Source organism: Cardiocondyla obscurior, linkage group LG03, assembly GCF_019399895.1.
Source record: "Cardiocondyla obscurior isolate alpha-2009 linkage group LG03, Cobs3.1, whole genome shotgun sequence".
Taxonomy (NCBI): Eukaryota; Metazoa; Arthropoda; class Insecta; order Hymenoptera; family Formicidae; genus Cardiocondyla; species Cardiocondyla obscurior.
The window spans coordinates 10,970,027-10,991,026 of NC_091866.1; the positions used below are offsets into that span (position 1 = coordinate 10,970,027).

Sequence of the window (21,000 nt, forward strand, 5' to 3'; positions counted from 1 at the left end):
ACGTCGATTCGGCAAATCGCGAAAATAGCATTGAGGCACGCTACGGGAATACAAAAGTTCCCGAAGGAAACCGGCTATTTATCAAGAGGAAGTGGCGCGGCCAATTTGAAAACAGCAGGGAAGTGTGCCGCGGAGTCGGTAAAACTTCTCAAGAAGTTTTGTAGTAACGGCTGGATTCGCCCCATAATTCAAGTAGCGGCTTTCAATTTTTGCAGTAACCCGCTTATGTTTTTAGCTACCATCGTGTGTAAAAATATCTACGAAAGAAAGAAAGAGAGAGAAAGAGAGAGAAAGAGAGCTTTAATGAAAAATTATATCCGCCGAAAAACGTCGAACCCCCGCATTATAGAACGAAAAAAAAAAAAAAAAAGAGAAAAAGAATTGCAGTTTAGCTCGTGGTTTAGAAATTCAAATAATAATTCTTACGAAAATTAAAAAGTTCTACGCGAATTAATTAACAAAATTTTAATACTATGCTTATTTACAAAGCCTCTTCGAGGAATGCATATTTTAACGAGTTGCATATTAAATAAGAGCTGCAAGAAAATGAAATATGAATAAACCAAAGGGCATTAACGTAGACCACGGATAAGCAGCGCGGCGTCTGACTACGAACTGGTTTTTACTGCTCGCAGTCTCTTGGCGCAACGATGGCACGACGTTTCGCGTCTTCCCGAGAAATATGAGAAGTTGAAATCTGCTTTATCGTTTGTTCATGTTAACGAGACCTTTAATTATGTTTACAATGTACCGAGTATAAACCGCTCCTTAATTTAGAAGGTCAGACGAGAACGGCGACGATGATGGCGCACTTCTGTCATACTGTCGCACATAATGAAATTTATCTACCGCTGTTCTAATACGACGAGGAGCTCTTTATGCAGAACTTAATCTACTAATAATAATCGCTCACAATGTTGACGCGATATCAGAATGCACGTTAACGTGACGAAAATAAATAATTTTCACAAAAAATATTGCAAGAGATATTTAACGCGATAAAAGAAAAAGAAAAAAATGGATTTATATGCGATACAATTGTAGCGCACAGCTGCGAAATTAATTATCAAACTAATTAACTTATATTTTCTATGCGATAAAATTTCCCGTTTTATTCTCAAGGTAATTACGTTTTCTGAAAAACGTCGCGCGGCTAATTTGTAATTAGCATTAAAATAGATTTTTGTCAATGAGTTAAAGATTTATCCGGCTCAAAGGAGGCGCTCGTTGTTATTCGGAGAATGCTAATTAGATCACAGAGTACTCGGGCGCGTGGGCGCGACGCCATTCTTGTCGATGGAGAGCAGATCGTTCACTGTCTATTAAGTACTTTTCGTGTGTCGTAATTCGATTAAGCACACTTAACGAACTAGTCTTCGTTCAAGCATCGCTGCTAGATTAGAGTTTAATTCAAGCAACTTAAGGTGCGCTGAAAAAGATAGAGAGAGAGAGAATAAAAATTAATCTTCTTACTCTTAAGAGCAAGGACGAAAACATGTCTTCCGAAACGCGAAAGAAATCGTTAAGATTTGCATCGAGATCGTAATGAAGTAGCGTTGCACACGCTTTAATGAACCGGCAAAATAGATGGCTCGGGGCCACTGATAATAGATAATGAAGCGTTCCAAGTACTTATGCTCCGATTGTATGCAAAATAGGTCGCTCAAGGCTACTGATTATTGTAGACAATGAAGCGTTTTACGTATTTATGCTCCGTAAGCACTATGAAGAAGCGATCGAGCAGCAAGCAATTTCAGTCTCGCGAACCAAGGTAAAGCCTCGGATCGCCTTTTAAAGTGCCGAGTTTAAACGAACAAGCCCGATATTTTAACGACGCAAAAAGCTCCGCAGGTGGTGGTTGGCTATTAATTATTCATAAAGTTATCGTCGGCGACCGGTTAAACGCGATGCCAAAAAGGCCAAAGGTGAAAAGTTCTTCGTTAAGGGTAAGAAAATGCGCGTGTGGATGCGCGAGGTAAACCGCTCCGCCAAAGTAACGAGAGATATTCTATCTCAGCGAGAAATATCATATTTACAGAGAGAATACCTCAGCAATCCGTGGAAAAGTAACTTCATCCTGGTACGGATAGATGATAGAAAGAAAAAGAGAGAAAGAGAGGAGGGGAATGCCTTTTTTACAATTACAATGATATCTGAGAATATGCATATTGCGACAGCAAGACAAATGAGAAAACGAGATACATTTTGTTTCGAAATTTTGAAACCATTTCGACTAAACGGAAACGGAATTTCCTGTCTTTTACCGAGATTTTCGAATATTTGACATTAAATATTTTGGTAACTGTACCGCCACCCAGAATCCCGCCGGTATAAAGTTTATTTAAAATTAATTTTTAACTATTTGTTCTCCCGAAATTCGATTCGTCGAGGCCCTTTAATTTCGCAGACCGAATAAGTCTGTAATTAGATCTCGGTTCCAATGTTGACAAAGGAAAAATCATCCGAAAATTCAGAGCGCTGTATTACATATTACACACTGCAGATTCTATAGAACACCCTGCATTCCGGTCACGTATCATTTAGAAGAAGCTGAGAACATCGTGCGCGCAACATCTGGCCTTTTTCTCCGGTTTCCCTGCTTTGCCAGATTTTTTTGCAAGTCTAAACCACGTCTAATTATTCAAGCGGTCAGTTTGCGTCGACTATTTCATGTCGCATTTAAAATAAAATAATTCTACTTACTGGTTTTTCAAGATATAATCAATTGCAAAAATTAATCTAAAAACATATCAATAAAATAAGAAAATTATAAATTAATATATAACTTTTTGCAAGTTTTTAAATAATACGTAAGTACAGAAACTTCTGCTGTCTGAAGTATAATATTGGGTCGCTCGGTCAGTCAAGCCTTTATTTTCTTCATTTATCGTTTTCTTCATGAAGATCATTCGCGATAGAACGTACGTATTATACTATTATTATGCGATAAAGCAAACGATAAGGAACCTAGATCTTTGCGGCGTGCAGGGGAAGAAGACGCGAGGGTGCGCGGAGTGAACCGCGGAGCAAGCGAGTCGGGGATCTGCCCCGCACGAAATCCGGCGGTTTGCGCGCAAATTGGATGTTATCTCTCGGCAGCTGGGGACAGAGCACACTCAAACCCGCACGAACGCGCGCGCACTCCTGCATATATATATATATATATATATATATATATATATATATATATATATATATATATATAAATGTATACATATACTCACATAAAGCCACCTGTATCCGCACGAATACACCAACACACGTATATCGACCACTTATAAACGTGAGATGAGAACTTTACCGATCCCGGCATCGAGGCGAAGTCCAGAGCGAGCTTTAAGCTTCCGACCTCTCTCTCCTCTCGTATCCGTCTTCCTCACCCCCATTCCGATTCTCTCTCCTTCGCCGTCGGGTCCTCCGACCGTTCTCCGCCATCCTTGTAGTAGAACGGTCGAGTCTTAGCCGCGAGAGAGAAAGGTCGATTTGCCGCAGCTGTTTCAACGGATCGTTAAAATCGACCCCTAAGCAGCCCGGATCAACGAGCGGTCCGCGAATTCGAGCGTTAGAGAATAAAAGCGTCGATGATTTTGCGAAATTCGAGTCATCTCGCGGAGAGAGACGGCGTTGCCCGACCGACAGGTTCGGTTTTTCGCGCAAGCACGCGGTCGATATCGCGGCATATCTCTTCCGCGCGGAATCTGGCTCGCGTTCAGGAAATCAAGCAGATTCGCGGGCGGGATGGAAGGAGAGAGGGAGTTTCACGCGAATCGAGGCGAAAAGGATTGCGGGGCGCAACTACGATTTTCCGCAGCACGCCTGCATTTCTTTTTAATAAATTACGCGCCGAGGATTTATCGCGAGCACGACTGATTGATGAACCTAGCGATGCGCTACGAAGAGCAGCGCGTGCGAAGGAAGACGGGACGTGCTGCACGTGCGAATGGATATTGCCGATCTACTCGGTTAGTTTGGCACCCACCCGACAAAGCTAAATGAAATAATATCGATGGCACTTCTCTCTCGTAAAATGAATAGGGCGCGCGACTGATGGAGATGAAGGAAAAGCTTCGGCTCGACTGACGTCGAGGCGCAGCACGATGAATGGGGCACCGTGGAGTGACGTCCATCGAGATCAAAAGACGAGTGGATGATCCTGGACGCGAACTGTTGAGCGGAGACAGAGAAGTCGTGGAGATTATCGGGACGACGGCGGTGACAACAAAGAGCATTCCGTGTTCCATTGTGTTGACGTCTACGCCGGTGCATTTGCGTCAATATAAAACGCTGATTATATGGCGTTCTACTCCTCGCGGCAGACAGGGTGCGATCCTTCACCGATAATCAACAAAATTATAATTTTATTGATTAAAAAGATACACCGATTCTTTTCGTATTCTTTTCTTTCCTCTGCGTTTTATAATAATAGTTCCGTATAAAAAATATAACAAGGATCGATAATAGAAAAATTAATATGACAACTAAATTTTAAAATGACATTTGAACGATAGTTAATAATAATTAATTTGTAATTTAAAAAGAAAATTTGCCGTAAAGATTCCTCTTATATTGGATCAAATTAATTTAATCTTATATTAATATATAATGTACGCTGCATTAATGTCAGCTTAGCAAACTCGTGATATTTTGACTGAGAATATGATAATTTCGTTATTTGATTTCTCGTAACTGCGATCAAGTGTAAGATTAAATACTCGTGAAGATCAATTCGATTCATAAGCGAACTTTGGAGATACGGCATAAGATAATATCGAGGTTTGTTGGACGCGTTTAAAGGTTTCTTCTTGTATAGCATCGGAACACCCCGCGCAAACCGACCTCGTATATTCTTGAGAAGAATTATCGAGATGTTTATCCGCTTATAAAAGCCACTATCCGAATATTTATTAGTTTGCGAGAAAAGAGACGCCCTTTTCCGCTCCATTTCAACGGGCAAGAGTGTCGCGCTGCCACCCGATATTTATTGTTCTGATGGGAACGATGTTTCGTATGTTTGTATCTGCCTTCTCTTCGAAGCGGGAGCCAAATATATTCAGCATAAATGATCGAACAAGAAATAAAAAAAGAATTAAAAAAAGCCAAATCTTCAATTGAGAAAGAGATCTTTTAAAAAATATGTGAAAAAACTGTATATCTAAACGCTTTTCACCGAATGCGTCTGCTGCGCGTATTTACTTTGGTTAACGCGTGTTAGACTGCCAAGTCCGCCGGGCCCGCCGGCCACCGCGCTTGCTGACCGCCGCGCACGCCGTGAGCACGTGCGTGTGGCCGGCAATCCTCGCGCTCCAAGTTCGCAAGGTGGAGGACGCGCGGACGGCGGACGGCGAGAACCGGTTTGGCCCGGCGGATTCGGCAGTCAAAAGCGCGTTGCGTAAGATCAGTAGCCTAGTACGCGGCGAAAAACGTTTAGATATCTAGTTCTCCTAGCTCGTTATCAGCCAGAAATAATTGTCTAGTACCTGGACGTTTCAAACGTTACATTTCCGGCTCGGTGCTGGACAAGTTTCGCCAGACAGCTAATGCGATAACTTTTTATTTACGAACGTCGAAAATTGAAGAACAAATACAGACACCGGAGCGATTGTTTCAAAAATTCGAAGAATGCTCAAGGGCTCGAAAAAGCATTCGGTTCCAGCGCGCAAAAACGGATTTATAACTGGGATAACACGATATTCGGCTCTGCGCGGAGATCGAAGAACGGCCATTCGCCGCTTTCGCGATGAAGGGTCGTTCACCTGGAAGGTATTTCCGGCGCGCAAGAAACGAAAGGTCACTAAAAAGAAGCGAGGCAGGAAAGAAGGGGGAGGAGGCAGATAAGGGATGATTGACGAAGCCTTGTGCGAGCATGAGGAATTCCATTTCCATCGCCCGGGACCATCGTGCGCTTGCAGGAGCTTATACGACCTCGTTTACCGTGCACGTGCCGGCATTGTTGCGAGCAAATCGTTTGTATTTTCTACCAGCGATGCAAACGAGTTCGCGGAAACCGATACTAAACAGGTAACCCGGAGCCGTTTTCCCGAGCCGACGCTGGGCCATAGTCGTCGCCGTCGTCTATCGACCTATCGATGTCTTCCGCCACGCAACGCCACGCGACATCTTCGTCGAACAAAAGCAACGGCGGAATCTCCGCAATCTGTTTTCTCTCCACACCTACAATACGGGAAGACTCACGGGCGCGCTGGTGTAAAAGCAATTCCACGACGAGAAGCCCTTACGACCGCAGGAAAGCACCCTTTACATCCCACGATTTTTCTCATTAACCTAGGGGACCGGTCTCTGAAATCCGAAGCTGAAACAAAATCCTGCAACGTAATTTAAGTGGGTCGCGGACAACGTGACGTTAAGATTCTCCTCGAATCCGACGGGCAAGGATGTTCTACGAGGTGCCGAAATAAATATCCGCTTCGCGCGCAGGCGAAGCACGCGCAAAGTATAAAAGTATAATCAAAATCCACCGGCGTAGATTACATGTCATCAGGCGCGCTGTCGCGTCTTGTATATCGAGAACAAAGGGCAGTCGGATGTCGGGGCGATTAAAATTCACCGGCCGCGCGGTTATAAACGAGATCGGAATGAACAATGTGCGGCAAAGAGAATTAACACATCGCCGTGACGCGTAATTACCCGCTCCCGCGAAGCGCTTCTCGGTCGGCCGCCCCGTTCCATCCGCACTCGATTATCCGTGAAAGAATCAACGGACCTCGAGGCGCTCATCAGTACTTTGATTTTATTACCACCCTTTCTTGAGAGGCAGGCATCCACTTCTTCACCCTGTCCTCTCCGCGGCGCCCACGAGTTACTCGAGTTTCTCAAGTCGTCGACTGACTCGACGGGGCCGTAAAACAATAATGAGCAATCACATAATAGATCGCCCGTGGGGAGGGGGGAGGGGGAGGGAAAAGCCCCCTTCGGTCGTTGCTTCTATTCAACTCTCGCGTTACTCGAATAGCGTTCGATCCTCAGGCCGACGATTTTCCTAGTTAGCCTCGGCTGGCGCTATCTCGACGCGGTGGTGCTTCGCCCTTAAAGCTCATCGGCGAAAAGGCACAAGCGGGCGCGCGTTCGCCGATTAAATTGTTACGCAAGTAAGCCGACACTTTGGTGACTTCGTACTTATCGATCGGCAACCGATGGGTATCGCGATGCGCGTAACTAAGGGCAACGAAGGATTCGTTCGCGAGTTTACTTAAAATACTTTCCCTTTTTCCTTTCCTCAATCGATACCTCGCGAGGTGAAAACTCACGCGTTTCGAATAATTCACACCTTCCCTCCCCCCCGCGCTGTATTTTCAAATTGTATTCCATTATACAAACACAATTGCATTTTCGCTCGGCATATAAATTCGTACTTCATATTTATTCCCGTATTTACATCTGCATTTTCACAACTATATTCATATTTATATTTCGGCAATTTAAATATTGAAAAAAATATTGATTTTTATACCGCTCGAGTTTCTTTTATTCCCAAATATCTCGAATATCCCAGTTTTATTCGCATTTTCATTTTCACTATTATATTAGTTGCGCTAAAAGAAAGGAGGGGATCAAAAAAGAACAAAAAAAAAAAAAGGTGATAGCACCACTCTCTATTCGTGACAGATGGTGCGCTTTGTGACACCGGCAGACGGTTCCAGTCCGGCCGATATTTCGTATTGTGAAACTTCGCTATCGTATCCGGCGCCGACTTTACGTTTACGCTCGGTATACGCGTGTAATACATAAAATCCATACACACACACCACTCACGGATGCATATGCCACACTGTATATTTATATATTTACGTCGCGAGCAGAAATGCACTGCAGCCTGACCCACTCTCGGGGAATACGGGCGCTCAATATGTATGCGGTGCGTGCGACCGCCGTCGCGCGGATGCGATTAAAACTCTTATGCGTTACAGCACCGTATGGAAATCAGCATGCGCGGAATATTGTAGGCGGGCGCGGCAACGAAAGTTCGCGCTCCGGTATCCTGTGCGGAATTTACCGTGGGATGTTCACGAGAGTGCCGACCGCCGCGGACGGCGGAACCGGTACGTACGTGCGCGTTTATGCGACCTCGACGCTTTCGGTCTACTTTAAAGCGAATAAGTATGGTCTTAATAATGTTTTGCTAAATGCAACCATCGCCGGGGCTGCCCGGCGCCGCCGCGTATAGAGAAACGGAGATAATACAGCCACGAAAGTCCGTATTTCACGTGCGGAATTTAATAGAGACGCTACGGCCGTGTCCGACAAATGTTGCGCGTACGCGCAACATTTACACTGCAACATATGTATTATGGTGATGAATGAAGGATTGCGAGGTTCCCACCGGCGCGGAGAATAAACATCAAATCAAAATGAAGATGTTACAGGGAAAACGAAATTTATCTATCTCACGTCGTAATGTCTTTTTTTTTTTTTTTTTTTTTTATTAAATAATAATTAATTGTTTTAAATAATTTTTATCTTTGTAATTTTATAGATTCGTTGAGTAATTTTGTTAGTTGAAACGAGACTGCCTGCAGCTAAACTTAGTTATCTTCGCACAGTGCACATTATTTGTCTAGAGCAAGTTACTTTCGATCCCGCTAAAAAAGAGGTAGGGAGAGACAGAGAGAGAAAGAAGGTGGAAGGAATGGTTACATAGAGTAGATTTAGCGAGACAAATCTCCAGGCTGTATACTCTTACGAATCTCAGTTTCTCTGCAGCCATGTCCCGTGTCGGACTCCCATCGCTACCGTTGCACTCTACATTTTATGAAGAAAAGAACGAAAAAGCCGTAGCAAAAGTGGATTATTACAAGAGAAAGAGAGAAACTTATCTCCGTGTTCTTGCGAGAACGGTGAATCAAAGGGGAAAGGTCTCGCAAACGTTTTTACTCGCATTTTAATCACGCGAACGGGTAAGCTCGAAACTGCGGGGGAAAAGCTATCCTAAATTTTCGCTGGTCCATTGTGCGCGATTCCGCGTCCGAATGTTACCACGAGAATCCACTTTGCGCGACTTTCCCCGCGCGATATCGCTGAAATTGATACACGCGTTAGAACAGCGCTGTTGAGAGTCCATCAAACTCCGCCGGCACGTAAACTCGCGATAAAACGTCGAATAAAACGCGACGATAAAAAAATTGGGGCAGTCCTTCTCTCTCTCTCTCTCTCTTCTCTGAATGGGTGGGTGAGCGCGTTTACGTGAACGCGAGAAATAAAGTGTCGAGAGGAGCTCGCCGGCCGATGGAGGCAAGTTTCGTCAAAAGAGACCGCACCGGGATTTCCATCTCGCGACCGATACCGAGCGGTATATCGGCAGCATTCGGTGATCCGGGTCACCGCGTTCACGCAAGACCGATCTTACGATAAAAACGTAATACCAGAGCAATGTCGGCCTACCCCTTTCGGTTTCACACGTGAACCGCTACGCGCAGCACGCGGCGAGGAACATCAATTTATTTGCGGCGAGTCGTATGGGAAAACAGTTCGCCTCTCCTTTTTCCCGAGAAACCGTTGACGACGTAACGAAAAGTAAAGAGTTACGGAAACGACGGGGCCGCATTGGTATCGCGTCACGATACACACGAGCGAGTAAGCCGTCGACGAAGACCTGTCCCTACGAGTAAAAAGTACGATAAAGTTTCCGCGCTCGTTCTTTCATCTTCGTTCGCAGCACGATGTCAAGTGTCATGGCGCGCGAGTTAGAGCCCCGCGATCGGAATATCTTAAAACCAACCGGGAACGTCCCGCGACGTTCCGAAACTAAAAGTATCTTTTACAGCGCGAGGCGCGGCGCTTTTTAGGGCGTACACGGCGCCGGTATCCGGTAGCTTTCGCATTCGCGAACGGGCGCGTTAAACTTTGTAGAGCGTGGCAGGGTGAAACGACGGGGATCGTCATCGCATCGTCAATAGGTGCAGCAACGGTATCGAAGGGCGTTAGGTTACATCGCAGACGCGCTCACCGTAATGCTACCAGCGCGGCCGGCTCGTGAAAGAGTCGAAAGTGCTTTATATACTCCCCCCTCGATACATGCAATATATGTACGGCGGGTGCATACGAGGCTGACTTTCCACACTTACCGCGTTGTGTCTCTACAAATTGCAAGCGTGCCGTTGTCGCTCGAACATCGCCGAAACTATCGGTTTTAATTGAGGCGAGGGCCGGGCGATTTCCCCCCCGCGTTGCCGCCGCCCCCGAAAACGATATGGCTCTTCGCCACGGCGTCTGAAACGTTTCCAGCCGCAATCCCGAAGCCGTTCCTGGGTCTATCGCAAAACGTTTCGAAACCGCCTCCGCCGTACGTACGCTCTCAGACTCGCCGTGGCCCACGAAGCTCCGTAAACTCGGAAATAATGTGGACGCGAGCGCGCGCAGCCCCGGGTTTTCAATCTCACAAAGATTAATTCGCGCAAATATCATTTTGTTTCCGTTCGTTGGCTTACGCGCTGCATTGTTTACATACGTTCTCGCGAGCGGAGGCTAACTTCCAGCAAACTCGTTTCCGCGGGAACCGGGAGAGCCGTCGCGCCGCCGGCGAATTCCTCCCGGCGCCGTTACAGCCGTTCCCGCCCTCGCCAAGACACGTTCCATTACAGGAATACGCGACGCGGCGCGATGAACACGAACGGCGGAACATTACGCTTTTTACAAGAGAAAAATTTTTTTTTTTTTACGCTCGCTCAACCGAACCGTTACGAGAATTGTTTGACGTCTACATCAGGCTGCGTGGCTATTTTCAGGGCGACGTCGTGCACCTTCAGCCAGAGTTTCGTGGTAAGTACACATTATGCAAATCGACTCGGGTCGGCGCCGTGCATCACGGAGCGCGACAGTTTACGCGAGAACGGGAGGACAAATGACTGGCCGTACATACCGGGGTGATAGGGAAACAACAACGATTGGATAATTAGATCGAAAGAGCTCGTTCGGTAGGCGACTCGCGCGCGAGCAGAGCACTCGCAAGATGTACCGAGGGGGTATGGACGTCTCCTCCCTCGAGAATGAGCGGCCGGAGGTGGACCGGGCGAGGATCTTCGCTTCGAATTGCCAAGTGCACACATCGCTAACTAGGTTACGTAATACAATTAGCGCCTCCGCTAATTTCTCAGCGCCGACTAGGCAACCGGCTGGGATGGTAGTTCGCTATTAATGGGCAAATACAAAGCGCCGACTATCCGAAACGCGTTGCCATTGACTTCCCTCTCTCTCGCTCTTCCCGTCCCTCCATTTCTCACCATCGTTCTCCTCCTCGTCTTCTGACAAGAGGAGCAGCTAGGAGAACCCTCACCGTGTACGGTCCAGACGAACAAAAACAGGTTTGATCGCGTTCACAAACACGGGGGTCGACCGGCGCATTTAATCGCGAGAACGCGCTTCCATGGCTCTTGTACGGCGCCCATTCCCCTATGTATTCGGTATTTGTACTGGAGGAAATGCGCGTTGAATATTCAATTCGCCGCGTTATTAATAGGCGCGAGTATCCTTCGAACGATATTCGTCGCGTGTACTCGATACTTTAATCAACCGTGCGGGTGAAAGCAAGAAAGCGAAATTAAGAGAGATAAAAAGAGAGGATTTTATTAATATTGAAATTGACGAGACGGCGATATAAATCAATACAGAGCACTTGCAGCCGCGTTGTAAAGATTGTATATCGCAGCTGTACCGTGTCATTTTTTATTTTATTTTATTTTATTTTATTTTTTTGAAAAGAATTAATTTCAAATTGGTCAAAGACTTCGTACGTAAAGAGAAACATGACTCGATGTGTGCGTATACATATAATAAAATAAAATATTAAGCATACGAGTGACGTGTTGCACTTGCTAAACTGCCGCACAAAGTCGCGGTGTAACCGGGTCGCGTAGGACCGTACTAAAACGAAATTAACGCTCGCCGGAGGCGAGTCGAGAGGATAGTGTTATTCAGGAAAATGAATTGCACGAGGTGCACAGAGAAAAGGATTTTAAAGGATCACGAAGTGAGCAAGCGAGGAAAGACGGGAATCTCGCGGAAAAGATGCGGGGGATGTTAAAGGCGGGCGAAGAGACGCGTCGGGAGAGAGGAATGGAGGAACGAGGGAAAGAAAAAAAAAAAAAAGAAGGATAGCGAGAAAAGCAAGATAGAGAGAGGGTAAAGCGAATAAAAGATCACGGATTTGCGTGGAAATGAGAGGAGGCGAGGAGTGAATGAGAACGCGCGACGGGAAAAACAGGAGGTGGGATGAGGTGGCGGAAGAAGAGGATAGCCATGCATCGCTGAACGTTCGTCGAGCGAGACATTGGTGCATCGATGCACGCACGCGCGCGCGGTTTATGCATCCAGGATATTAAAAACATACACATCCGACGGTAAATCCGGCGTAAAATATAAATCGGTAATGCCGCCGAAAAACTCGGTCGGAGCTGAGCCTCCGGTTTTCCGTCCCCTTCTACCTTGTTCATTCCGCGCCTCTTCCCCGCACGTTATTCCACCCACCGGAATCGCGTTGTTTTTTTTTTTCCTCCTCTGTCTCTTTTTCTATCTCTCTCTCTTTCCTCACCTTTCTCGATAACACTGTGCAGCCTGAATGCGCACTGTGTTCTCCGATGCGCCGCCAGCGTGCAGGTGAGATTTCGCAGGATGCTCGATAAAGCGAACGAGATAACTATCTTTCGAGTAATGATTTTTTTTTTTACGCGAAAAAAATAGGTTAATGAGAGCGCGAGAGGGCTGAAATTAACGGGCGATTTCCGAGCGAGAGAAAATGACACATTGAAATAAATAATAAAGGACGGGGCACCACGCACGCACATACACACCCTCCCACACATACAGGGGAACAATGTCCTTTCATTATCGCCGTAATTTGTCAATCGAATAAATCTCTACAAATATATAAAGCGATATTAATATCGTTCACCACTACAAGTATCATATTGCCGTTTACAAGCAATGTTGAATCCATTACCTGGAAACTATTTATAAGCTAATCGGTAACGAACGGGACATGGATACGGCTGGATGGACCGACGAGAAAGACAAATTCCGCTCGGCGATCACGGGGAACGTTCGATTTTTTTAACCGGCCGACAATTCCCGGCGCTTTAATCACGAATCCGCCGCCTTAAACCGTATTTTTCCTTTCCGACACACGTCCAAGTTTAACGTCCGACAAAATGTTTTTGGCTTTATTAGAGACGGAGGAAAAAGGGCGAGAAGGAGGGCGGGGTGCGGGGAAGAAGGGGGCTCGGTCGCCGGGGGTGGCTTTTAATCGTCGTCGCGACGCTCCTTTTTTGTGTCCCTCACGCGGGTGGCGCGCGCACCGGTGTTGGAATCCACTTTAACGGACCTCGCTAATTACCGGGCGGGTAGCTCCGCTTATTTGCCTTGACTCTGATTAACCTTCCACGTGGTGTTTCTCCCTTCGTAACAGAAACGGAAGAGGAATCGGCGAAGGCCGACCGTGGCAGAGGCGGTCGCATATAATCGTTTTATACACGTTTTCACGTAATATCGCGACTACAAAAATTTGACGTTTTTATTTTCTCTCTTTTTTTTTTTTATTTTTTTTTATTCCTAAGTTTCGCCCGATCGATGAACGTTCGTTCGATCGGTATTGTACAATTTTAATACTGCTGCAACGTTACGCAATAGTGGAGTTTATTCACGCCGAAATCGCGATTCGATAGCGGCACGTACGAGCGAGGCTCTTAAATGATACCCGCGACACACACTTATCCGTTTAGCGCGTAACATGCAAGGCAAATATCCGCGGGCGATTATGGCACTAAATCAGGCGTCTCGCGGGGAGAAAGATGGAGGGGAGGAGGAGAAAGGGTTGCGGGGGAGTAAACGATGTAGAGGATGAAGCAATCTGAGGCGGCACGGCACGATCGCGCGAAAATTCACCGCGTCGGATGCACCTTATCTTGGCCGAAGAACGTGCATATCTACTAGGCGGTCAGATAAGGATGATCCACCACCTACGAAGCGCAAGCAGTCGGCACAGAAAATTATGTGTGCCTCCGTAAAAGCGTCGTGCCCTCGTCCACAAACATTGCCGAGTGCTTGAGCGAGCGAGAAAACTCGTGAGTCGACGCAAATTCGAGAAACGGGAGGTAGGAAAGACGGTCGAATCGACATCCCGTTTTCCTCTCTCGCGATTCCCCAATTTTACACCTGACGCATCGAAAAAGAGCGGCCGTTCCTTTCCAGCGGTTACCGTCTATCACCAAATTATCGGGACGCAGCTCGTATAAATAACGCGCGGTGCGGTTACACAAAATTGCGAAGCATACGCCGATTCGTCAGCGTCGATGGCCGGGCAACGTTTATCGCGTTTATCGTGTCGCCGATAAATTACCAAGGGCAGTCAGATATAAGCGTTACGGTCCATTAACCGGAAACTCCGCATAATGGCCATTTCCGCGTAACGTTAATTTCGACGCGCGTGCTGCGCGCGGAAATGGGGGGGAAAAAAAAAAATGCAGTTTTATTACAAAGGTACAAAACCGCTCGCCAGGGACAAGAAACGAATTTCAGCGCTTCGCTTCGGGCACTCGCTTCGTCCCTTTCTCGCAACCCGCCGGTAAACGCGCATTTTTCTCGTCGTAAAATTAACTCTCTTTTCCACGCTCTCTCTCTTTCTTTCTCTCTCCCCCTTCCCTATCTCGTTCTCTCTCTGTCTCTTTCTCTCTTCCTCTGTGTCCCTTCTCAGTCCCTCCTATGCTCTCTTCTATACCGATGAAAAAGGTTATTCATATCAGGGGGCACGTACCCTTTCCCACTGCAGATTACTTCAAAGCAAATATTCTCCGCGCGTTCAAAGGAATTACAAGGATATAACTAAATCCGGTAAATTTTTGCATCGTAGTTTAAAGCAAGATTGTTGCGACATGAGCAAAATGACGGGTGTGTACACGTAAAAAAAAATTTATACAAAAGTAAAAAAAAGAAAAGAAAGAAACTTAATACGTTATTGTCACGCGCGCAATCCGCGTAGCAATCAGCATTATACTATCGACATTCTCGGACGAGTAAAGATTAAAAATTTCATTTTAATATCGCCAAATTTGTCTTAAAGTATTACGGAAAAATTACTTTTTACCGTACGACGGATTATTTTAAGCACAGTTTTATGTTCGAATCAAATTTAAATAGAATGTAATGAACTTGCTAATGAAACGCCGCGTAATTTGTACCCCGCGGTTAAAACTGCTCTTTGACATTTATTTACGAATCGTCGCGAAAGTCCTCGCGACCGAAACCGCAATGTCCCCCAAAATGACGGCAGGGTAAAATAATGGTAAGCAAGTTGTCGGAAATGACACCTGTAGCCGAATGATTTTATTCTCTGGCTACGGAGAGTTGTATTTGCCTCCGGTTTACGTCGGCTTAATGCCGCGATGATATTCGAAATAATAGCGACTCCCTGGCATAAACGTGGTCCCCGGTACACGTAACGCCGTATCCGTGTAAGCGTTTAGATTTACTGTTTCCACTAACTAGCGAACGGTCGAACATGGGCTTTGCCAACGTTGAAACATTATATCTCTACTGAGCAGAACAATCCGCCATATTGTATTCCACTGTCATTTGCTAAATATGTGCAAAGCCCAATAATAGTCGTAAATCTGCCACTGACCGGTACAGTTACCCATTTACACTCCTGAAGCTTGATTAGCGAGAATCCTGATATTTCCAAACACTCACAACTCAAAACTTATCGATACCACAGCATTCCCTGTCAGGGGAAATCAATTTGAGATTTATTCCGGAATTTTGGGAGCGCATTTGTGCGTTTAAAATGTAATTTAAACAAAATATTCTACGTGTACGCGCGAGTGCGAAACGCACGCACACCCGTGGCATTTAATTCACGAAAAAAAAAAGAAAAACCTAGCGCTTTAATGACTTAATTGATCCCGTTTGCATCAAACACAGAGTCTTATACTCCCCTCGTAATCTCAACGGTCTTTATGCCATTGTCTCATAACACCCACGCCATTAACAAGTTTCGAGCTTCTTAGTCGTCGTCCACGACCCTCTAAAGCGTCGCGGTCCCGTGGCCACTTCAATCTACAAAGACGGTTTACGGCCGTCTCGAAGCCGCCAATTAAATTAGTTACCAAATTCGAGAAGTCGAAAGAAGTGGTTGGACACAGTAAAAAACAATTAACGGGTATTGATTAGCGTTTTACGTCTGCGTGAATTTCACAACTGAGATTCCAATTAATTTGAAAGTCGAGACCGTTCGCGCAAATTTCTACAAATAATTAAGCGATTTCTTTATAAACGGTGTAGTAATAATGATGCCATTATACGATAATAATAAAAAAATATAATATTTCGTAAGATGAAGCGGAAATAAAATTTCATGACGTACCAATTGTCTTTCTACCAACGATATAACTGTCAAAGATAAGCATATAAATTAAATTAATTTTAATATCTCGAATAAAAAATTTTGTATATGCGATTGGAAAACTATTTAGCTTGCGGATTAGATAGATACGGATAAAGCGCTCGAAAGAAATTGATATACTTCGACTTTCCGAGCTCTTGGTGTCTTCAATATCTTTGAAACGATAGTTCGCCGATGGGCTGGCACGGAACGTTACCGCAGCTCGTTACTTCGCGAGTCTTTACGACATTGTCTCGCGCCGGTGACCATTGGCGAGTTACGGACTTCTCGGTCGCTGAAAGGAAAGTCAAAGACGGTCCCCAGTGCGAGAAAGCCGCCAATTAAGTCAAAAGGGGGAAAGTCCGCCTTGGCAAATTCCGGATGCGCGTATCGCTGCGGTTCGTTTGCCGTCGTCAGAGCGCGACCGAGAAAATACACTTTGACCCGAATCGGCGTTAGGGAGACTACACGTACTTGGTTGTCTCTTGTGTACTCGAAATCGAAGTTCGTGCCCGCGGTCGTCGGCTACGGCGAACTCGAGAGATTGTGTCCGTTCCTTCGTATGTGGATGGGGGCAGATTTGCCTCGATAGAGGGCCAAACAAGTTGAACGCTGCTGGACAACTTTCAAATAGGGCAGCGAGTTTACCGCAGCATAGGTTCGGTTGCACGCGCCGTTTCAAAGGGACTATCCGCGGCCGCTGTGCCCCCCCCCCTTCTCCGCGCAATAAAGAATCACGTTACAGTTTTGAAAGAAATAAAGCTGAAACCCGATATCCCATTAAAGGAATGAGGAAACTTGGTTCGCGCGCATGCATAAACGGCAAACGCGTCTTACTTCTTATTCGTTTCACATTCGCGTCTAACGTCGATAGAGAAGTAACGCAAAATCCCTGTGAAGTGATCGCGTATTTTGTGAAATAACGTACGTGTATTTCCACGCGTAACAGAGAGAGGCCTTCGTTGTCATTATAAGACGATCTGTTACTGAACCGCGCGGGAGCTTAGCGGAGAAATAAGCTCCGCTGGTACAACCGCGGTACAAAAGCCTCTTAGCCCCCAGCTCGAGCAAGGGTGAAAGAGGACTAATTTGTCTATCCGCGCACAGTTGGGGGAGAGACGGGAGAAAAGAGCCGCGGTTATGGGTCACGCTTGGCCGCGCAATACATTCGGGAAGCCGACCGTCCATTCCGAGGAACACGGGCAGCCCCCTCGCACGTTGTTTCCGCGATCATCATAATCCACCCCTCGACGTTGTTTTCGCACAGGTTCACGCCAGATTCTGAGCGACCGAGGTGGATTAAGGATTTTCCGCCTGCCTCTTGCGGCCCCATACCGCTCATCGCCGGTGACAGAAAAAAAAAAGGAACGACCTAATTCAGGGGTTTTTCTGGTTTTAGAGGCCGGCTTTTACAGCTCGTTGCGCAACGGCGGAAACAGTCCACTTGAGCAACAAACAGCCATAATGGCATTGTTCGCCGCATTCGTAACTCGCAAATGTTCTTATATCCCAGAATGTCGTATTTTTATCGCGCCCATAAGTGCATGTATTATACTACTTTATATTTACGTTAGTAAAAATATTATTTACTTTTTAATTTAATATTCTAATTTGGGACATTGAAAAAGTTTTTTTTATAACAAAATCGAGATGTCTTCCATTAAAAAGTGACGAGACACGAATTCACATAGCTGGACGAAAAATATACATAAAGCTATTTTCAAAAAAGATGTTCAAAAAATATACCACTATTTTCTGTTAAATTACGGTAATTTGAAGTAACCATTAGATTTTTTATGAAACGCGAAAAAAATGTGTTTTTAAATTTAAACGCTCCGTATTTCGCAAATTTATTTTTTAAACTATACTTTTGGATTACTGTTACATCATTGTTAAATATAAATAAATTTGTTAATTTAGTTGCAAGTTATTTTCACATCTCATTTTTATTCAGATATGTGAAACGTTCTTTTTTTATTTTTTATTAAATAACTCGGGGTCTATATATACTAATGCTGCTATATATAAAATGCTGGACATACAATATTATACATATAAATTTTTTACGAATCATCAATTTTGATTCAACGATGTTACTGATAAAGAGACATTGTATGAAATTAAAAAAAAAAAAAAAAAAAAAACAAATTAAATTTTTTGTACTTGCATTCGAAAACTGTGCCAGCAAATTTGAAAAAATTATGTTACGTGTTTATAAAAAATATCGCTGTTTCGGATATTTTAATATTATACTTTTTTTGTACACAAAATAGTGTAGCAATCCTTAACAATCGGTTTAGTTAGTGATAGAAAATTTTCGACAAAATAACTTACCGCGCGATGCACCGAGAATGCACGACTGTGGCAGCAGAAAACAAGTCAGCACCAGTGGCCAATTCATCTTCGAATCTACAACAAAAAAAAGAAGCACCTAAGTCGTTAGACGGCAGGGCCATTTAAGACTTATTTGTAACGACGTCGTCGAAAGGCAATATCGATCCAAAATACTTTAGCGAAGTGTTGGAAATTCGCGCGCAGAAATCGCCGCTTGCCGTCTTAACAAAGCACGCCATGTGTCTTCGAATACCTACCAAAATAGTAGATTGCGCAAACAATATCGCCGCGCGGCAATATCGGTTTCCCCTTTCCGGCTATTCCCGCCTTATCCCTCACGAAATCTTGAGAAAAAACACACCCGGTGCAAATTAATGCGTGCCATACTTGTTTCCAAACAACGGCTTGGCTCAATTAGGGGAGCACCCTTATATACATGTGTAATAATAATACTTTTCGTTGCGGTAGATCACACACATATATATACATATGTATATATAAATTATTTTAATTAATAATTTTTTTTTTTTAATTATACAAGCTTCTTATCGTTGCTATATGTATAAGGGACTCCGGTTACGCAGGATCGTTCCGCTCTAATCTTTCTTTCGGTCAGTTATAACCCGATACCGATAGACGTGCCCGCGGCTACGTCACGGAGAGAGATGGATCGCTTCTGGCGCGATAGAAACTCGGGGGGAGGGAGGGGGAAGGAGAGGAATCGATACCCCGGTAATTCTTGTATCGCCCCCGAGAATAAGTAGCCCATTGACCCTCTCATGCACGTATCGGAATTAAACCGTGTGTCGGTAAAGCATACCGGACATTCCACGTTAAAACGTCCGCAAGGCCCCGAAATCTATTCCGGGTTCAATTCCGTCACGGCTTACTCGCAAATTTGTGCCGGCATAATAATATTCGGATCGTCCATCTCCGTGCGCCGTCTGTATTCTACGTGCCTGCGGGATTGAATCGCATGCTAATATCTGTAAATCCCAAAATCCCACGTCGTACCAAATAAAAATACAACAACTTGGGGTGGAGCCCCTTTATTCGTGTCCATTCAGATCATTCCGCGAGCAGGCAGCGACATTCTCCGGCAAACCGGGACAATATCTGACACATCTTATGAAACGGGAGCTTGCATTCCGCGCAAATTTCCGGAGGCACGCCGCAAGAGGGGTTTGTCATAGATTCGATTTGTCCGCTCTCAAGAAGTATAATAAAAAAATAGAACGTTTAACGGTCAGCTTTTATTTACGTTATTTACGAATTAAACGAGAAAGAAAAAAAAAGAAAAAAAAGAAAGAAAGAAAAAAAAAAAAAAAGAAGCAAGCAGCCGGCCGATGCAAACGAGAAGAGGCTACAATTGCAGCGAGATAAAAGAACGCGAAGGAAGAAGTCGCTTCTCGCGCGCGATAAGATGAATGAAATGCGATACAATGTGAAAGGATACGAGCACCGCGCGCGATGAAGTATGCATGTAAACATGAAAACGCACGTACTTCTTGTCACGCGATAAAGGCGCGGGGTATCGTGCACGCGCGCGACACTAAGCGTCGCCGATGCAAATTCTCCACCGTCGGGTAAATGAATTTACATCTTCGTGGAGTGTTTTTCGCTCTCGGTACGCATCCGCCGTCGCACAATACTTTCCGTCGCGCCGATCCGCACGCGAGCACGTCCGTTTCTTACAACAGTTCTCGATTGATACAGGTTACGCGCCACAATGGTTTTCAACGACGCCCTATATGAATATCGCACAGTCAATGGGCGCATTCAGCGGGGACGACAATCGAGTAGCACTTGAGCGGCAATGTAGCCCGCTGCGGAATATCTCAGAGTATACACCGATCGCATTCAATTGCTACTCAACTGTTGTCTCCGCTGAATGCGCTCAGTGTAAACATGAAATGAGATTTGGCCAGCTGTGTTTAGCCCGTTGCGTACAATGGGAGTATGCGCCTCCACGAGATTCTCATGCGTATTAAACGCGATCGCTTGAAATCGGTAAAAATCCTCCGCGGTCAGCGCGAGAAATGCAACTGCGAGAACAATCGATGGCGATTCTGCATACGTCGGGAGATGTTAAACTCGGAAAGCGCGCGCGAATTCGTTCATTAGGAGCGCTTCGTCTCGATCGTGCCAACCTTTCTTTCAACTGTAGAACGCGGCACGCTGCAGTCGATCATAACGCGAAAACGGAGTACGTGAGCTCCGTAAGAAACTTGAAAATTCATGGAGGAAATAAGAAGCACTCGTCGCAACGTCTCGCTACTTGC

General features: G+C 45.3%; 1 protein-coding gene across 7 annotated transcripts in view; it reads right to left on the reverse strand.

Annotated features, from left to right (window-relative positions):
• LOC139101239 (uncharacterized) overlaps positions 1 to 21,000 on the reverse strand; it is a 212,343-nt gene that overhangs the window by 84,011 nt on the left and 107,332 nt on the right. For all 7 annotated transcript variants that reach the window (XM_070654273.1, XM_070654270.1, XM_070654274.1 and 4 more), the window contains one exon: positions 18,719 to 18,793. In XM_070654273.1, the coding sequence (XP_070510374.1) occupies positions 18,719 to 18,793 (75 nt within the window). The remainder of the gene's footprint in view (positions 1 to 18,718; positions 18,794 to 21,000) is intronic.